Source organism: Rhinoraja longicauda, chromosome 29, assembly GCF_053455715.1.
Source record: "Rhinoraja longicauda isolate Sanriku21f chromosome 29, sRhiLon1.1, whole genome shotgun sequence".
Classification (NCBI taxonomy): domain Eukaryota; kingdom Metazoa; phylum Chordata; class Chondrichthyes; order Rajiformes; family Arhynchobatidae; genus Rhinoraja; species Rhinoraja longicauda.
This window is the reverse complement of record NC_135981.1, coordinates 2,950,693-2,969,700: the sequence shown is the minus strand read 5'-3', so window position 1 is coordinate 2,969,700 and position 19,008 is coordinate 2,950,693. Positions and strand designations below refer to the sequence as shown.

Below are 19,008 nucleotides of genomic sequence, written 5' to 3'. Positions count from 1 at the left end.
CGGTCTATTGCTCTCATGAGAGGGTGCGGGGATGGTTGTGGGCTGTTGCTTCTGTTGTCAGTCAGCCAGACTGACTGGAGAACGGGTCATGCCGTTGACTGACGCCTTGTCCTCCGTTACCATGGCGAGCAGCGCCGCCTTCATCATCCAGCTTGCGCTATTCCACAGCATTACAAAACAAAAAGAGATCCGAATTTCCCATTCCACCAAACGAAATGAGATTGCCCCGCGTTGCAATGGTCTTGCCCGCCCTCTCTAATGCCCGGACTATTTTTAACATTCGTTTAAAAGACATGGGATTGGGAGGTGGGGTGGGGAGAGAGAGAGGGAGCTTGGACATGTGGATGGAGGAACTGTAGGTGCTGCTCAACGCCGGAGATAGACGCCAAGGGCTGGAGTAACAGCGGGGCAGGCAGGCAGGCAGGCAGGAGGCATCTCTGGGGCGGGTGGTCTATCTGTCCTTTGGACATGTTGGTCAGGAGCTGGGGCAATGGGATGGAGCAGAGACGGGGCGAGGACTCTGGCCGGGCAAGGTGCCCACACCAGTAGCATCTCACCACCCGGCTCCCCGCGCCTCGGCAGCGGAGCGAGGGCACAAGTTGGCAGAGTTTCCACCCACCCCCTCGGCGGGGAGTCTGGCAACTTGGTGGAGGGGAGCGGCCGGCCGGGGGTCAGTGTCCGGCGACATCCTCCTGCCAATGGCCACTGGGGTCCGGGCAGATTGAAGGCTGGGCGGGAAGGAGTCACAAACATGACCGTCTCCCTGCTGGGCGCCATCCTCTGTATCCACGTCGGGGTGCTAGGCATCTCCGGGCCGGGGCAGCCCAGGGCAGGGGTGGCCAATGTGGCTGGGGTCGCCGGCTTGGCCAGGGCCCCGCTTAGGGAGCGGGGCATCCCGGACCGGGACATGTCCATCTCTGACCGGGACATCTCCATCCCAGACCAGGACATCTCGGAGCTGGACATCTCGGACGCGGCCACCCGCTTCCTCTACACCGGGGACCCTGCCAGGCTGTCCCGGGTCAACTGCAGTAGGCGGGTGGAGATGAGGGGGTTGAAGGGCGAGGCGGCCGCCAGCCTCCTCCCCGTGGTCCACGCCGCCGTGGACACCATGCTCCACGCCACCAACTTCCTCAACCTGGTCTTCCAGACCAATGACATCCGGGAGTCGAGCGTCAGGGAGGACATGGAGTGGTATCACGCCCTGGTCAGGAGCATGGTGGAGTCCGACCCCAACATCTACAGGGCGCTCCTGACCCTGGACGTGCCCGCCGCCCCCTCCCAATCTCAGCTGGTCCTCCAGGCGACCAGGAGGAAGGATGCCATCTTCCTGAAGGACCTGTCTCGCTCCCACTACCCGAGGAACCAGACGGCGGACAGCCAGTGGTTCCAGGGGCTGAAGTCTCAGAAGGTCCCTCGGCTCAACAAGAGGCTTCTGCACAACGACCTGCAAACTCTGGACACCCCGAAATGGAGCCAAGGCCACAGCTACATGGTGGATAGAAGCCACGTCAAGTGGTCCAGCCCTTTCTTGGACTGCCAAGACGAGAAGTTGCTTCCCAAGTGGATGGTGACCCTGTCCGCCTCGTTCTACGGACTGAAACCCGACCTCAGTCCCGAGTTTAAGTAAGTCGAACAACATCCCTCTACTTTGCTGCTGCTTTAGCTGGCTGTCAGGGGTAATGGGGAGAAGGCAGGGGAATGGAGGAGGTAGTTGAGGCGTGGACTATCGCAACGTTTAAGAAACAATTAGACAGGTACCCCGATGGGGCAGGTTTGGTGGGATATGGGCCAAATGCGGGCAGGCGGGACTGGTGTAGCTGGGACCTGTTGGTCAGTGTGGGCAGGTTGGGCCGAACGGCCTGCCTCCACGCTGTATCACTCTATGACTCTCTGGGGTTGAGAGGGGAAGATTGATCAGCCATGATTGAATGGTGGAGTAGACTTGATGGGCCGAATGGCCTAATTCAGCTCCTATAACTTATGAACTTTACTAATTCAGTAACTGTGATGTTACCTATCATCCACCATCCTCCTCCCCCCTCCCCCCCCCCCCCCCCCCCCCCCCTCCCCTCCCCCCCCTCCCCTCCTCCCCCCCCCCCCCCCCCCCCCCCCCCCACCAAGACTGGGTGTGAAGAAACACGTCTGCAGTTGGTCCCGATGGGAAATCAGGGACTCAAACTAATTTTGTCTTCTCATTTACTCTTTCCAAAATAGAAACATTTCAGATTCACTTCCCACCTTCACGCAGGATGATAGGGACAGCACTAAGCCTAATTAGACACAAAATGCTGGCGTAACTCAGCGGGTCAGGCTGCATCTCTGGAGAGAAGGAATGGGTGACGTTTCGGGTCGAGAAGGCGGTTTGGTCTCGAAACGTCACCCATTTCTTCTCTCCAGAGATGCTGCCTGACCCGCTGAGTTGCTCCAGCATTCTGTGCCTATCCGGTGTAAACCAGCACCTGCTGTTCCTTCCTGCACACTAAACCTAATTAAATTGGTGCATTCCCAGACTCAGGCCACACATTTGTATCAAGACCTATTTAATAATGAATACCCATTATCATGCTGAGGATGGGCTGCTTCGGAAGCAGCACTTTGATGTGGCTCGTCATCATTGATCTGCCTCACCATCCTGCCTATCTGTGACTCATAGAACAGTACAGAACAGCAACATGCCCTTCGGCCCACAATGTATATGCTGAACACAATGCCAAGACAATTTCCATCTGCCTGCACGTGATCCATATCCCTCTATTCCCAGTGTCGCCAAGTGTTCCTATCACACACACCTCCAGATCCAGGGATAGCTTCTTCCCAGCCGTTATCAGGCAACTGAACCATCCTATCACCAACTAGAGAGCAGTCCTGAACTACAATCTACCTCATGGGTGACCCTCAGACTATCTTTGATCGGACTTTACTGGCTTTACCTTGCACTAAACGCTATTCCCTTATCATGCATCTGTACACGGAGAATGGCTCGATTGTAATCATGACTTGTCTTTCCACTGACTAGCCAGCACGCAACAAAAGCTTTTCACTGTACCTCTGTGCATGTGACTGTAAACTAAAGTAAACTAAACTATCTAAAAGTCTCTGAAATGCCAGTATCATATTTGCCTGCAGCACTGCCTCGGCCCATTGAGAGAGGAGATACTTCATCTCTCAGTTTCTCCAAAACATAGCGCCAGACACTCATAACTTTGTTTATTATTAATTTTTTTTAATGTTGTCTTCTTGTAAAAGAATTGCCCAGTTTTTTGTTGTGCAGGAAAATAACTGCAGATGTTGGTACAAATCGAAGGTATCACAAAATGCTGGAGTAACTCAGCGGGTCAGGCAGCATCTCGGGAGAGAGGGAATGGGTGACGTTTACGGGTCGAAACCCTTCTGCACTCAGTACTCTGACTGACGAAGGCCAATGTGCCAAAAGTGTACAGGAATAATCTACGGAGTCACTTGCGTGAGGTGCCATGTTCAAAGTACACGCTCTAGTTCTTATGGTCTTGTCTATTGTCTATTAACAAGGGGCCACAGTTTAAGAATAAGGGGTAGGCCATTTAGAACTGAGACGAGGAAAAACTTTTTCAGTCAGAGAGTTGTGAAGCTGTGGAATTCTCTGCCTCAGAAGGCAGTGGAGGCCAAGTCTCTGAATGCATTCAAGAGAGAGCTAGATAGAGCTCTTAAGGATAGCGGAGTCAGGGGGTGCGGGGAGAAGGCAGGAACGGGGTACTGATTGAGAATGATCAGCCATGATCACATTGAATGGCGGTGCTGGCTCGAAGGGCCGAATGGCCTCCTCCTGCACCTATTGTCTATTGACCCACATCTTGTGTCTAGCTGAGGTTTGGAAGGATATCGATCAGGCACAGGCAAGTGGGACCGGGGTTGGTTGAGTAACTTGGTTGACATTTCTGAATTGGTCTGAAGGACCTGTTTCCATTGCTGTCTCGCTCTCTGACTTGTTTTTTAGTTTAGAGATACAGTGAAGAAACACGACCTTTAACCCACCAAGTCTGGGCCGACCAACAATCGCCCGTCCACCGGTTCCATCTTATCCCAGTTTCCAACCATCACACGAGGGGCAATTTACTAAAGCCAATTAACCGACAAACCCGCACGTCTTTGGAATGTGAGAAGAATGGAAAGATGGCACATGGTCGGAGGGAGAACGTACAAACTCCGTACAGACAGCGCCCTTAACTTGGATGGAACCCAGGCCTCTGGCGACATGGGGCAGCAACTCTACCGCTGGCTGGGCCCTTTGTGCTCAATCCCCGCTGCTCTTTATCTAATTTCTACACCAATGGGCTGAATCTTTAACCTTGCCCACTCGCCCCCCCCCCTGCCCCAGCAGCTAGTTAAAGGGTGACCACGTTTGGAGATGCATGTGTTTGTTTTTTAAATATGTGCGTAAAACCTGCACTGTATAAAAATGAGCGGAGCAGTCTCTCGAAGCAGTTTGGAACAGCGGCGTTTGGCGAGGCGGGAGTGGGGTGTGCGTGTGGTGTTGGGAGCTGTGCTCACGATGATCAGAGAGGGCCAATGCTACATCTGATCTTCAGGCTGCTGCATCCACTGGGGCTTCTCAGTAACTGCAGGGACTGTGTCTCTGAACTGTCACACCGGGCAGCAGCTCATCCAGAGGCAGATGAATCACTCACTGACACATCAAAGTGATGTTTATATTTAATTAATGAAAGTGCCCTAATTGCTGCCAATGTCATTTTCTGCAAATGACATTAATAATTGTTCAGAGGTATTTGCAGGCGCGTAGTTCCCAAAGGCGGTGGTTCTATAAATGGTCCGTGTGGCAGAGGAAGACTGTTCCAACCAGAAGGGAAAAAAATCTCATGTCCTTTCATTTTAAATCTTGTGTCGTTCATTCCCATGCCTTTCAGCAGCGGTAGAGTTGCTGCCTCACAGCGCCAGAGACCCCGGTTCGATCACGACTACGGGTGCTGTCTGTACGGAGTTTGTACGTTCTCCCCGTGACCCGCGTGGGTTCTCTCGGGGTGCTCCGGTTTCCTCCCACACTCCAAAGACGTGCAGGTTTGTAGGTTAATTGGCTTCGGTAAAAATTGTAAATTGTCCCTAGTGTGTGTGTAGGATAGTGCTAGTGTTGGTTGGCACGGGGTCGGCGGGCTGAAGGGTCTCTTTCCACGCTGTATCACTAACGTCTAAAGCCTTAATCACTAACTAAAAAGAGGAGGGGGGGCACTGCATTTCTGTTGCATATTGATGTCGCTCCCTGGATGTCTCGCTGTATGTTGCAGCCAACCAAGTATTTTTGAAGAGCAGACACTATTATAATGTTTTGAAGCACTGTGCCCAATTTGCACACAGCAGCGCCCACACACAGCAATGTAGTAATCATTAAATAACCTGTTTCTTCAATAACATTCAATGAGGAATAAATATTGGCCGTGGTACCAGGCAAAACTCCTCTGCTCTGCCTTGAGCATAGTAATATGCACTTCCAAAGCCTGGAAACTGTTACATTCACCTCTACCCCATTGCGGATTTTAAACTTTGTCTCTGGAACTGGTGCACTACAATGCTGAGAACTATATTCTGCACTCTGTATCTTTTCCTTTGCTCTACCTATTTGTACTTGAGCTTGGCTTGTTATTGTACTTATGTACAGTGCTATTGATTTCATCGCAAAACAAAAGCTTTTCACTGTACCTCGGTACACGTGACAATAATAAACCTAAACCTACACCTTTTAGTTTGGTTTAGAGATACAACGTGGAGTCCACACCACCCATCAGTCACCCGTCCACACTAGTTCTATGTCATCCCACTTTCTCATTCTCTCCCGACACACGAGGGGCAGTTTACAGAGTACAATTAACCCCCCTCCCCTGACATCAGTCTGCAGAAGGGTCTCGACCCGAAACGTCACCCATTCCTTCTCTCCCGAGATGCTGCCTGTCCCGCTGAGTTACTCCAGCATTTTGTGTCTACCTTCGATTTAAACCAGCATCTGCAGTTCTTTCCTACACATGAGTATTACAGTATAGCAAAGGGGATTACAGAGGCATGAGGCAGGAGCTGGCCAAAATTGACTGGAAGGAGGCCCTAGCAGGGAAGACGGTAGAACAGCAATGGCAGGTATTCCTGGGAATAATGCAGAGGTTGCAGGATCAATTTATCCCAAAGAGGCGGAAAGACTCTAAGGGGAGTAAGAGACACCTGTGGCTGACAAGGGAAGTCAGGGACAGCATAAAAATTAAGGAGAGGAAGTATAACATAGCAAAGAAGAGTGGGAAGACAGAGGATTGGGACTCTTTTAAAGAGCAACAAAAGTTAACTAAAAAGGCAATACGGGGAGAAAAGATGAGGTACGAGGGTAAACTAGCCAATAATATAAAGGAGGATAGCAAAAGTTTTTTTAGGTACGTGAAGAGGAAAAAAATAGTCAAGGCAAATGTGGGTCCCTTGAAGACAGAAGCAGGGGAATTTATTATGGGGAACAAAGAAATGGCAGACGAGTTAAACCGTTACTTTGGATCTGTGTTTACTGAGGAGGATACACACAATCTCCCAAATGTTCTAGGGGCCGGAGAACCTAGGGTGATGGAGGAACTGAAGGAAATCCACATTAGGCAGGAAATGGTTTTGGGTAGACTGTGGGACTGAAGGCTGATAAATCCCCAGGGCCTGATGGTCTGCATCCCAGGGTACTTAAGGAGGTGGCTCTAGAAATAGTGGAAGCATTGGAGATCATTTTTCAATGTTCTATAGATTCAGGATCAGTTCCTGTGGATTGGAGGATAGCAAATGTTATCCCACTTTTTAAGAAAGGAGGGAGAGAAGAAAACGGGTAATTATAGACCAGTTAGTCTGACATCAGTGGTGGGGAAGATGCTGGAGTCAATTATAAAAGACGAAATTGCTGAGCATTTGGATAGCAGTAACAGGATCATTCCGAGTCAGCATGGATTTACGAAGGGGAAATCATGCTTGACAAATCTACTGGAATTTTTTGAGGATGTAACTAGGAAAATTGACAGGGGAGAGTCAGTGGATGTGGTGTACCTCGACTTTCAGAAAGCCTTCGACAAGGTCCCACATAGGAGATTAGTGGGCAAAATTAGAGCACATGGTATTGGGGGTAGGGTACTGACATGGATAGAAAATTGGTTGACAGACAGAAAGCAAAGAGTGGGGATAAATGGGTCCCTTTCGGAATGGCAGGCAGTGACCAGTGGGGTACCGCAAGGTTCGGTGCTGGGACCCCAGCTATTTACGATATACATTAATGACTTAGATGAAGGGATTAAAAGTACCATTAGCAAATTTGCAGATGATACTAAGCTGGGGGGTAGTGTGAATTGTGAGGAAGATGCAATAAGGCTGCAGGGTGACTTGGACAGGTTGTGTGAGTGGGCGGATACATGGCAGATGCAGTTTAATGTAGATAAGTGTGAGGTTATTCACTTTGGAAGTAAGAATAGAAAGGCAGATTATTATCTGAATGGTGTCAAGTTAGGAAGAGGGGATGTTCAACGAGATCTGGGTGTCCTAGTGCATCAGTCACTGAAAGGAAGCATGCAGGTACAGCAGGCAGTGAAGAAAGCCAATGGAATGTTGGCCTTCGTAACAAGAGGAGTTGAGTATAGGAGCAAAGAGGTCCTTCTACAGTTGTACCGGGCCCTGGTGAGACCGCACCTGGAGTACTGTGTGCAGTTTTGGTCTCCAAATTTGAGGAAGGATATTCTTGCTATTGAGGGCGTGCAGCGTAGGTTCACTAGGTTGATTCCCGGAATGGCGGGACTGTCGTATGTTGAAAGGCTGGAGCAATTAGGCTTGTATACACTGGAATTTAGAAGGATGAGGGGGGATCTTATTGAAACGTATAAGATAATTAGGGGATTGGACACATTAGAGGCAGGAAACATGTTCCCAATGTTGGGGGAGTCCAGAACAAGGGGCCACAGTTTAAGAATAAGGGGTAGGCCATTTAGAACGGAGATGAGGAAGAACGTTTTCAGTCAGAGAGTGGTGAAGGTGTGGAATTCTCTGCCTCAGAAGGCAGTGGAGGCCAGTTTGTTGGATGCTTTCAAGAGAGAGCTGGATAGAGCTCTTAAGGATAGCGGAGTGAGGGGGTATGGGGAGAAGGCAGGAACGGGGTACTGATTGAGAACGATCAGCCATGATCGCATTGAATGGCGGTGCTGGCTCGAAGGGCTGAATGGCCTACTCCTGCACCTAATTGTCTATTGTCTATTGTCTATAGTATCCTAAGGGCTTTTTTGCTCGTTATTAATTCTTATGGATTTAATTATTGATCTTCCACTTATTGCTTTCATAGTGATTGTAACAAGGTGCTGTGTCAATACCCAGCCACAGCCTTCACTCCACAAACCCATTGTTCCCACATCTAAGTCATCTCAGCTTTAACCTGCACCATTGCTTCTGCAACACTTTCTGTTTAATCTTTGTGCGGCAGGCACGGGTTACTGATTGTGGATGATCAGTCATGATCACAATGAATGGTAGTGCTGGCTTGAAGGGCCTAATGGCCTCCTCCTGCACCTATTTTCTATGTTTCTATAATCTCTGGCTTTTTGCGTATGGACTTAGATGGGACGGTGGTTCAGCGGTAAAGTTCATTGCTCTGGAATCCATTGCCACAGATGGCTATGGAGGCCAAGTCAATGGATATTTTTAAGGTGGAGATTGGCAGATTCTTTATTAGTACGGGTATCAGGGGTTGTGGGGAGAAGGCAGGAGAATGGGGTGGAGAGGGAAAGATAGATCAGCCATGATTGAATGGTGGAGTAGACTTGATGGGCCAAAAGTCCTAATTCTACTGCTATAACTTATGAATTTGTGAACTTATGATTAACTTTTCATAAAACCTTTTATGACTTGGTTCGATTACATTCAACTTTCCCAAATGATCCCTGTCTGAAGAAGGGTCATCGAACCATGTTCTCCTGAGATGCTGCCTGACCCGCTGAGTTACTCCAGCACTCTGTCAAACGTCACCTATCCATGTTCTCCTGAGATGCTGCCTGACCCGTTGAGTTACTCCAGCACCCTGTGAAACGTCACCTATCCATGATCTCATGAGATGCTGCCTGACCTGCTGAGTTACTCCAGCACTCTGTGAAACATCACCTATCCATGTTCTCCTGAGATGCTGCCTGACCCGCTGAGTTACTCCAGCATTTTGTGTCTTTTATCCCCCAACTGTTTCATTATTTCCTCTTTGATTATCGACTCTGGCGCCTTGACAACAATAGACGCTAAATGAACTGGCCTGTAGTTCCATCCAAGTGTCTTCATCTTCGCTTTGAGCGAGGGAAAGAAAGAGGCAGAGAGCAGAAGAAAAATGCTGAAAATCAGAAAGAAAACCTGTCAGATTTACAACTCGATTCACAGGGCGGTCACGGTGGCGCAGCGGTAGAGTTGCTGCCTTACAGCACTTGCAGCGCCAGAGACCTGGGTTCGATCCCGACTGCGGGTGCTGCCTGTACAGAGTTTGTACGATTTCCCCGTGATCGTGTGGGTTTTCTCCGAGATCTTCTGTTCCCTCCCACATTCCAAAGCCGTAGAGGTTTGTAGGTTAATTGGCTTGGTATAAATGTAAATTGTATAAATGTAAATTGTCCTTAGTATGTGTAGGGTAGGGTCGTGTTAATGTGCTGGGATCACTGGTTGGTGCGGACTCGGTGGGCCGAAGGCCCTGTTTCCACTCTGTATCTCTAAACTAAACTAAACTAAACTAAACTAAACATGTACAGAGTATCTGCCAAAAGTGTTAACGTGTAATTGGTACATTAGTAGATTCATCATTCATTATATAGATCTTATCCTTGATGACAATCTTTTAACAGGTTGTAAAGTTTGTAAACAAATTCCTTTAGTGGTACCCTAATTAATTGTGCAATTGAAATTCCATTTCAATTAAAAATGTCAGAATGTCTGTGTTGCAATTATCCAAGCAGTAAAAGACGAGCAACTTTTGTGAAAGAGACAGAAAGTTTTCCAAGAAGCATCATTTCACCCTGTGTGGTCTGACTCCTAAGCCACATCTGAACTATAGAAACAAGGAACTGCAGACGCTGGTCTACAAAAAAATGACACAAAGTGCTGGAGTAACTCAGTGGGGTCAGATAGCATCCCTGGAGAACAAGGAGAGGTGACATTTTGGGTTTAGGACCCTTCTTCAGACGGATTGTACAGGGAAATAAAACTGGAAGAGAACAGGAGCAAGGTAAAGTGAGGCAGGTAACTCACCTGTGCTGAGTTACCCGTTACCTGTTACAGGTGTGCTAGTGCTACACAGGTGGGTTTAAGCTCGATTGGCAGGGGGGCAGAATCCAATGCAGAACTGAGGCAGGAAGTTTAGTTTAGTTCAGAGACACAGCGTGGAAACAGGCCCTTTGGTACTCTGACCAGCGATCAGAGGGTGATGGTGGAAGGTTGTTTTTCAGACTGGAGGCTTGTGACTATTGGTGTGTCTCAGGGATCAGTGCTGGGCCCATTGCTGTTTGCGGTTTACATCAATGAATTAGATGAGAATGTAGAAGGCTTGGTTGGTATGTTTGCAGATGACACTAAAGTGATTTGTATCTTAGAACACGAATATGGTTATCAAAAATTACAACAGCATCTTGATCTCTTTGGAAAATGGACTGAGGAATGGTTAGTGAAGTTTAATAAGTGTAGATGGGGCATGTTGGTCGTTGTGGGCAAGTTGGGCCGAAGGGCCTGTTTCCACGCTGTATCACGCTTATGAGTCTATTAGAGGGAGTCGTGAGACCAAAGTTGTTTTTCAACAAGGGAGAGGGTAGTAGTGAAGACATCAGGGCATGTTGGTCCACATGATCTGCCTTTGAAACATTGAAGTGCAGAACAGAGCTGTTGGCTACAACTCGTAAAATATTCATCAGGACCCATTTCACTCTTCATTAGTTTTATCTAAACCGTCTTGTCAGTCTATCTGCTTGCATCTGTGAATTTACCATCACTCCTGTCTGCTGTGCTATCTCCAGGCAATTCAAATTCCTCCTCCGTCTCAGTTTTGTCTACATTGCCCATCGCATGGAAGGTCCTTTGAAAAACAATAATTACTTCTCAAGAGGAGCTCTATGACATTATTGGTTCATTTTATGCTCCAGTCGAAAGTCATCCTTTAAAAGCCTAGACCGGGTTAGACAGTCAGAACCATGTTCCCCAGGGTGGAAACGTCAAAGGCCAGAGGGCTGGGACGCTGAGCAAAGACGCAGGAGGAGGGAGAAAAACAAATCTGAAAGGCAGAGAACCAGCCAGAGAAAAAAAACTGCAGATGCTGAGAATTAAAATTAAAAAGAGTAAACGCTGGAGCAAAGAACAAATTGCTGGAGGAACTCAGTCAGAGAGAGGAAGAGAGCTTCTTCATAAAGGTGTACATGTCTGAAGAAGGGCCCCGACCCAAAACGTCACCTATTCATGTCCTTGGGCAGCACAGTGGCCCAGCGGTAGAGTTGCTGCCTCACAGCCCCAGAGACCCGGGTTCGATCCTGACTATGGGTGCTGTCTGCATGGAGTTTGCACGTTGTCCCTGTAACCGCATAGGTTTTCCCCGGGTGCTCGGGTTTCCTCCCTCTAGTATTTAATCCTGGGAGATAAGTTCAGACCGTCTTTCCCATCCATGCCTCTGGTCATTTTAATATTCTTCCATCAGCTCTCCCCGCAATCCCCAGCATTCCAGAGAAAACAGTTCAACTCTGCCCAACCTCTCTCTCCCTGTAGCTAATGCCAAGCTACTCCACGCACCATTCTGGTAAACCTCCTCTGCACCATCTCCAATGCCTCCACATCCTTCCCGCAACGGGGCAACCAGAACTGAGGATTGGATCGAGAACTAGAGGGCCCTGACATCAGTCTGAAGAAGGGTCTCGACCCGAAACGTCACCCATTCCTTCTCTCCTGAGATGCTGCCTGACCTGCTGAGTTACTCCAGCATTTTGTGAATTAATTGGATCGAGAACTGATCAGTCTATTCATGGGAGGCAGACACAAAAAGCTGGAGTAACTCAGCGGGACAGGCAGCATCTCTGGAGGGAAAGAATGGGTGACGTTTTGGGTCGAGACCCTTCTTCAGACTCTTCTCTGTACCCTCTCCAACTTGACAAGATCTTTCCTATAACATGGTGCCCGGAACTGAACACAATTATCTAAATGCAGCCTCATGAATGTCTTACACAACTGCAACATGATCTAGTTAGGGAAGAGGGGAAACGAGAGATATAGACGATGATGTAGAGAGATAAAGAACAATGAATGAAAGAAATGCAAAAGAGTAACAATGATAAAGGAAACAGGCCACTGTTGGCGGTTTGTTGGGTGAGTTCATGTCCACTCATGGGAATGTCCTGTTTGTGATGTTAACTGAGCAGGTACATGAGATTACAGGTCCAGTAGAACAATGTACAGGTTTAGCAATTTTACTGTAGTGCTTTGAATTCTCATCGTTACTTCCCATTATTTATTTTATTAGGACATAAAGCAGAGATTAAAGCACTTTGCAGCATGTCTACTTGACAGCAATTGCCTGACCAAGCGTGCGCTGTAATGTACAGTAAATCCTAATGCAGTATAAAGCTCTAATACTGCGGCTTAATATCACCCATTGAATCCAAGTCAATGGATATTTTCACGGCAGAGACAGATAGATTCCTGATTAGTGCAGGTGTCAGGGGTTATGGGGAGAAGGCAGGAGAATGGGGTTAAGAGGGATATAAAATTGTGAGAGGCATAGATAGGGTAGACATAGAAACATAGAAAATAGGTGCAGGAGGAGGCCATTCGGCCCTTCGAGCCAGCGCCGCCATTCATTGTGATCATGGCTGATCATCCACAACCCGTGCCTGCTTTCTCCCCATACCCCTTGATTCCACTAACCCCCAAAGCTCTATCTAACTCTCTCATACATCCATCCAGTGATTTGGCCTCCACTGCCCTCTGTGGCAGAGAATTCCACAAATGCACAACTCACTGGGTGAAAAGTTCCTTCTCACCTCAGCTTTAGATGGCCTCCTCCCTTTATTCTTAGACTGTGGCCCCTGGTTCTGGACTCGCCCAACATTGGGAACATTTTCCCTGCATCGGCATGGCTTTAAAGTGAGAGGGAGAAAATATGAAGGAGATGTGCGGAGCAAGTGTTTCACACAGGGGGTAGTGGGTGCCTGGAAGGTGCTGCCAGGGGTGGTGTTCAGAGAGCAAGACAGGGTAAGAGGGAATTGTGTCAACTCCAGACAGATTTGCAGAAACTGCTCCTTCTGCAGAGGAGAGGGGTGGATGTGAGGGAGGAACTGAGAGAGTTGAAGGGCCGGCAAGCTCGGCTCTTTACCTCTGAATCCTCCAAGATCATCTTCCGGTCTAGGGTCCGCCATGTTGAGCAGGATGAGACGTGCTCACGTTTCTTCTTCCATAAGGTTCACAGGGGGAGCTCTGTGATCAAAAGCCTTAGGGAGGAGGACGGCTCGGTAACATCCTCGCAGACAGACATGCTCAAGATCTGCAGATCCTTTTATAAGGATCTGTACGATAAAAAGACCACAGACAGCACCGCCTCCCAGAACTTCCTGTCCTCCATCACGGAAGTCTTGGACGACAGCAAGCGGGAGAGTCTGGACCACCCACTGACCCTGGAGGAGCTGACTGGCTCCATCCGTTCCTTTGACTCGAGTAAAACTCCCGGAGGCGATGGCTTACCGGCAGAGTTGTACTGGGCTCTGTGGGACTGGGTGGGCCCGGACCTGCTGGAAGTGTACAACGACATACTTCTAGCCGGCAGCATGTCAGACTCTATGAGGAAGGGCAGCATCACCCTGATCTACAAGCAGAAGGGGGAGATGAATGACATAAGGAATTGGAGACCCATCACATTGTTAAATGTAGATCCAGGACTACAAGATCCTGTCTAAGGCCATCGCCAACCGGGTCAAGTCTGCTCTGGGACAGGTGATCCACCCGGACCAAACCTGTGCTGTACCTGGCAGGAAAATCTCAGACAGCCTGGTGCTGCTGAGAGATACCATTGCCTACGTGCAGGACAGACGGGTGGATGCCTGCCTGGTCAGCTTGGACCAGGAGAAGGCCTTCGACAGGATATCGCACACGTACATGAGGGACGTGCTCTCCAAAATGGGCTTTGGGGAGGGAATCAGGAAGTGGATACAACTGCTCTACACCGATATCTGTAGTGCAGTCCAAATTAATGGGTGGGAATCAGACAGCTTCCCCGTCAGGTCTGGAGTCAGGCAGGGTTGCCCTCTCTCCCCTGTCTTGTTCGTCTGTTGCATTGAACCCTTTGCCGAATCCATCAGGAAGGATGCGAGCATAAGAGGAGTGACATTGCCAGGCAGTGGGGTCACTCAGGTCAAGGCCTCCCTGTACATGGACGATGTCGCCGTCTTCTGCTCGGATCCAGGGTCGGTCCGCAGACTAATCAGCGTCTGCGACCAGTTTGAGTTGGCCACGGGGGCCAGGGTAAACCGCAGGAAGAGCGAGGCCATGCTCTTTGGCAACTGGCCCGACCGATCTTCCATCCCCTTCACCATCAAGCCTGACTTCCTGAAGGTGCTGGGGATCTGGTTCGGGAAGGCTGAGGCATGTAACAAAAATTGGCTGGAGTGGATAGCCAAGGTGGGGAAGAAGCTGGAGCTGTGGAAGCAGCGCTCCCTCTCCATCACGGGGAAAAACCTGGTCATCAGGTGTGAGGTGCTCTCGGGGCTGCTGTACTTGGCGCAAGGTATGTAGGTTAATTGGCTGGGTAAATGTAAAAATTGTCCCTAGTGGGTGTAGGATAGTGTTAATGTACGGGGATCACTGGGCGGCACGGACTTGGAGGGCCGAAAAGGCCTGTTTCCGGCTGTATGTGTATGATATGGTATGATATGAAGTGTGGCCCGTCCCTCCCTCCTACGCCACGGGGATCACCCGGGCCGTCTTCCGTTTCATCTGGGGGTCGGCGATGGACCGGGTGCGATGAGCCACAATGCACAAGTCGGCAGACAACGGGGGTAAAGACGTGCCCAACGTCGCCCTCATTCTGATGGCCACCTTCGTGTGTGGCTGCATCAGGCGGAGCGTAGAGCCAAGGCACGTGGGCACCAAATGTGGTGTGGCTGTGTTCTGCAGCTGCGGCTCACCGGCAGTCTCTCTGTTTTTTTGTTGTTTTTTTGTCATTGTCGTCGTTAAATGTACGTTTTGTTTTATTTTTAACTCTGTGTATGTGGGGGGGGTGGTGGGGGGGTTGGGGGAAACCTTTTTTCAAATCTCCTCCTCAACGGAGATGCGACCTTTACCGTGTCGTATCTCCGTTCGCGCTACGGCCTAACATCGTGGAGTCGGCGGCCTCCAGCTGGGATCGACCTCAAAGACTCCGGTCGCAGGGCCTGGACTTACCATCTCGGAGGCTTCGGCCGTGGGCCCTGCAGACCGCAACATCGGGAGCTCGCAGGTCCCTGGCTGGCGACCGGCTTTTGGGAGCTCCAGCCGTAGCAGCTTCGACCGCCCCGAAGCGCGAGGTACGATCGACCCGCTCGCAGGCCCTTCATCGCCCTGCGTGGCTCGGCCGCAGCACTTTCCATCGCCCGGTGGGGGCTCAGGACCTTCATCGGCCTGCTCGGCTCGGCCCTGGGACTTTCCATCGCCCGGTGGGGGCTTCAAAAAGTTGGGAGCCTCGATCACCTCGTGGCACCACGGGAGAAGAATGAGGAGGAGATAAGACTTTGCCTTCCATCACAGTGAGGGTATGCCTAGAGCAATCACTGTGATGGCTGTTTGTGTAAAAATTATATCTGTGTGTCTTGTGCTTTTTGATGTCTACTGCCGGACCCTGACGTGAGAGGACGCTGGCGTTGTGTATTCGCCGCTTTTCCGTCAGGATAGTTTGTCTGTTTGTTTCTATGTTAATTGTTTTTGTAAAGCGCTTTGAGCACCCGATAAGGCGCTATATAAAATAAATGAATTATTATTATTATTATTAAATGCCACTACCTGCTGAGGTTCTACCTGTCCCCGGTGTTGCGAAGGATGGGCCTGGCGCAGATGCCACGCAATGTGCCAGTCAGCTGGACATTGCCGAACCATCTGTCGTTTGTGGAAAGGTTCTTCCGGACCAACACCTTTGACCACAAGTCCATCGGGCAGTGGTCAGCACGGAACGTCCTGCAGGCACTGCAGGGGAATGACTCCATGGATCCTGTGGCGTGGTTCCCAGAGCAGACTGCCCAGCTTGTCTGGCAAAATGCCTCATCGCCAGAACTCACCAACAAGCACCAAGACCTGGCTTGGCTGGCGGTGAGGGGAGCCCTCCCAGTCAGATCCTTCCTGCACCGCCGGAACCTCACTACCAGCGCACGCTGCCCTCGGGACAGCTGCTACGGAGAGGAGACGGTGGCCCACCTCTTCACAGAGTGTGGATTTGCCAAGAGAGTCTGGAGAGGTCTGCAGGGGTCCCTGCCACGATTCATTCCGAGCAGCTCCGTCACGGAGGACTCTGTGCTCTACGGACTGTTCCCAGGGACGCATTCCGAGACTGACATCGAGTGCTGCTGGAAGGTCATCAACTCGGTGAAAGACGCTCTTTGGTCTGCCCGATCCTTGTTGACCTCCCAGCGGAGCGAGCTGTCCGTCAAGGAATGTTGCCGACTGGCCCGCTGCAGACTGCAGGAGTACGTGCTGAGGGACGCTCTGAAGCTCGGTGCAGCCAACGCCAAGGCCCTGTGGGGGAGGACCACAGTCTAGGGTCCTTCCGCTGCTGGACATGGGGGGGCAGGGTGTGGTGGAGAGAGACGCCCCTCCAAATAAGGGATATGTATGTAAATGTATGTAAATGTCTAAATGAATGCCTGTATCGAATGTAACCTCCGGAAATGTCGGATGGGCTTGTTTAAAAATATGTTTTGTAAATGATATTTATTATTTGAATAAATTATTTTTTGATATTAATTTTTTTTTAAAAAGGGGTGGTGGTGGAGGCAGATACAATAGACAATAGGTGCAGGAGTAGGCCATTCGGCCCTTCGAGCCTGTACGCACCGCCATTCAATGTGATCATGGCTGATCATTCTCAATCAGTACCCCGTTCCTGCCTTCTCCCCATACCCCCTGACTCCGCTATCATTCAGAGCTCTAGAACGGAGATGAGGAAGAACTTTTTCAGTCAGAGAGTGGTGAAGGTGTGGAATTCTCTGCCTCAGAAGGCAGTGGAGGCCAATTCGTTGGATGCTTTCAAGAGAGAGCTGGATAGAGCTCTTCAGGATAGCGGAGTGAGGGGGTATGGGGAGAAGGCAGGAACGGGGTACTGATTGAGAGTGATCAGCCATGATCGCATTGAAGGGCGGTGCTGGCTCGAAGGGCTGAATGGCCTACTCCTGCACCTATTGTCTATTGTCTATTCTCTATTATCTAGCTCTCTCTTGAATGCATTCAGAGAATTGGCCTCCACTGCCTTCTGAGGCAGAGAATTCCACAGATTCACAACTCTCTGACTGTAGTTTTACCTCATCTCTGTTCTAAATGGCCTACCCCTTATTCTTAAACTGTGGGAAGCTTTTAGATAGGCGCATGTATTTTCAGGGAATGGAAGTCAGTTCCCGAAGTTTGTTGACGCAAGGCTCTTTGCGTGCTGTTTAGGAGAGGCCTGCTGTGTGATTTTATGGCTTTGTATGAAAAAACAAAGCACTTCACTGAACCTAGGTACATGATAATGAAGCACCACTGAATCATTGAATAAACAACATGTACGGCACAATCATTGTGGGCCGAAGGGCCTGTTCCCATGCAGTACTGTTCCCTGTTCTATGTTCTTTGTTCTCATGTTCGATGTCCTTTGTAAGTTAATATCTCGGAGGAAAACCAAGTTCAGTTTTGAGAGCTGAAAGCCCCTCAGATGTGTTGAAGACTCTTAGTTCCACTGAGATCAATGTGAATATCTACATCTCACATCTGACCCAGAGGGTGAACTTTACCATCTAGAACTTTGCATGGATCTTAGTTTAGTTTAATTTGGAGATACAGCGAGCAAACAGGCCCTTTGGCCCACCGAGTCCGCACCGACCAGCGATCCCTTGACTTGACTAACACTATCAAACTCACACCTGGGACAATTTTACATTTATTCCAAGCCAATTAACCTACAAACCTGTACATCTTTTGGAGTGTGGGAAGTAACCAAAGAGAAAACACACGCAGGTCACGGGGAGAACGTACAAACTCCCTACAGACAAACACCCGCCGTCAGGATGGAACCCGGGTCTCTGGCGCTGTGAGGCAGCAACTCTACCGCTGCACCACCACAGTCATCACTTTTTCTGCAAAGTGAATCTGATAGAGCTTCATCTTTAAGGACATGCCCAATAAAGGGAGATCCTCTTTGACAACAGATATTTTGTCTTGCTTTACGTAGAACATAATGCATCGAGCACTACAGCACAGGAACAGGCCCTTCGGCCCACAATGTCCATGTGAACATGATGCCCAATTAACCCATCTCCACTGCCTGCGCATGGTCCATATCCCGCCATTCCCTGCATATCCATGTACCAGATCCAAAAGCCCCTTCAACACCGCTGTCATATCTACCTTCACCACCACCCCTCTTGTCTTGAACATTTCCACCCTGGGATGAAGATTCCGACTGTCTACCCTATCTACGCCTTCCGTAATCTTGTCTAATTCTATGGGGGCTCCTCTCATCCTCGGGCTCTGTGGGTGGCCGAGCTATCTGCCTGTACAATATTGCCTTCTCTGTTCCAGGGGTGTGGTTCGCATTGACTTCAACCTCGAGACCTTGGACATTGACCAATGCTCCAGTGGGGATGGCTGGTTTGCAGATTCACATCGGTGTGACGTAAACACCACTCAGGTAGGCCAACCGAGACAAGGCACTGGCGCAGGTAGGATTTACCTGCGTGCTCTTGTGCTGTCGGGAGAACCAAACGTGTGATTAAAGTTAACATTTTAGTTTAGTTTCATTTAAAGATGCAGCGTGGT

At 49.6% G+C, this 19,008-nt stretch overlaps 1 protein-coding gene across 1 annotated transcript in view; it reads left to right on the top strand.

The window, feature by feature from the left end:
* Positions 1-277: 277 nt before the first annotated feature.
* gpr179 (G protein-coupled receptor 179) overlaps positions 278-19,008 on the top strand; it is a 54,408-nt gene continuing 35,677 nt past the window's right edge. The window contains exons 1-2 of the mRNA XM_078424493.1: positions 278-1,626; positions 18,772-18,880. Of these exons, the coding sequence (XP_078280619.1) occupies positions 491-1,626; positions 18,772-18,880 (1,245 nt within the window). The 5' untranslated portion in view covers positions 278-490. The remainder of the gene's footprint in view (positions 1,627-18,771; positions 18,881-19,008) is intronic.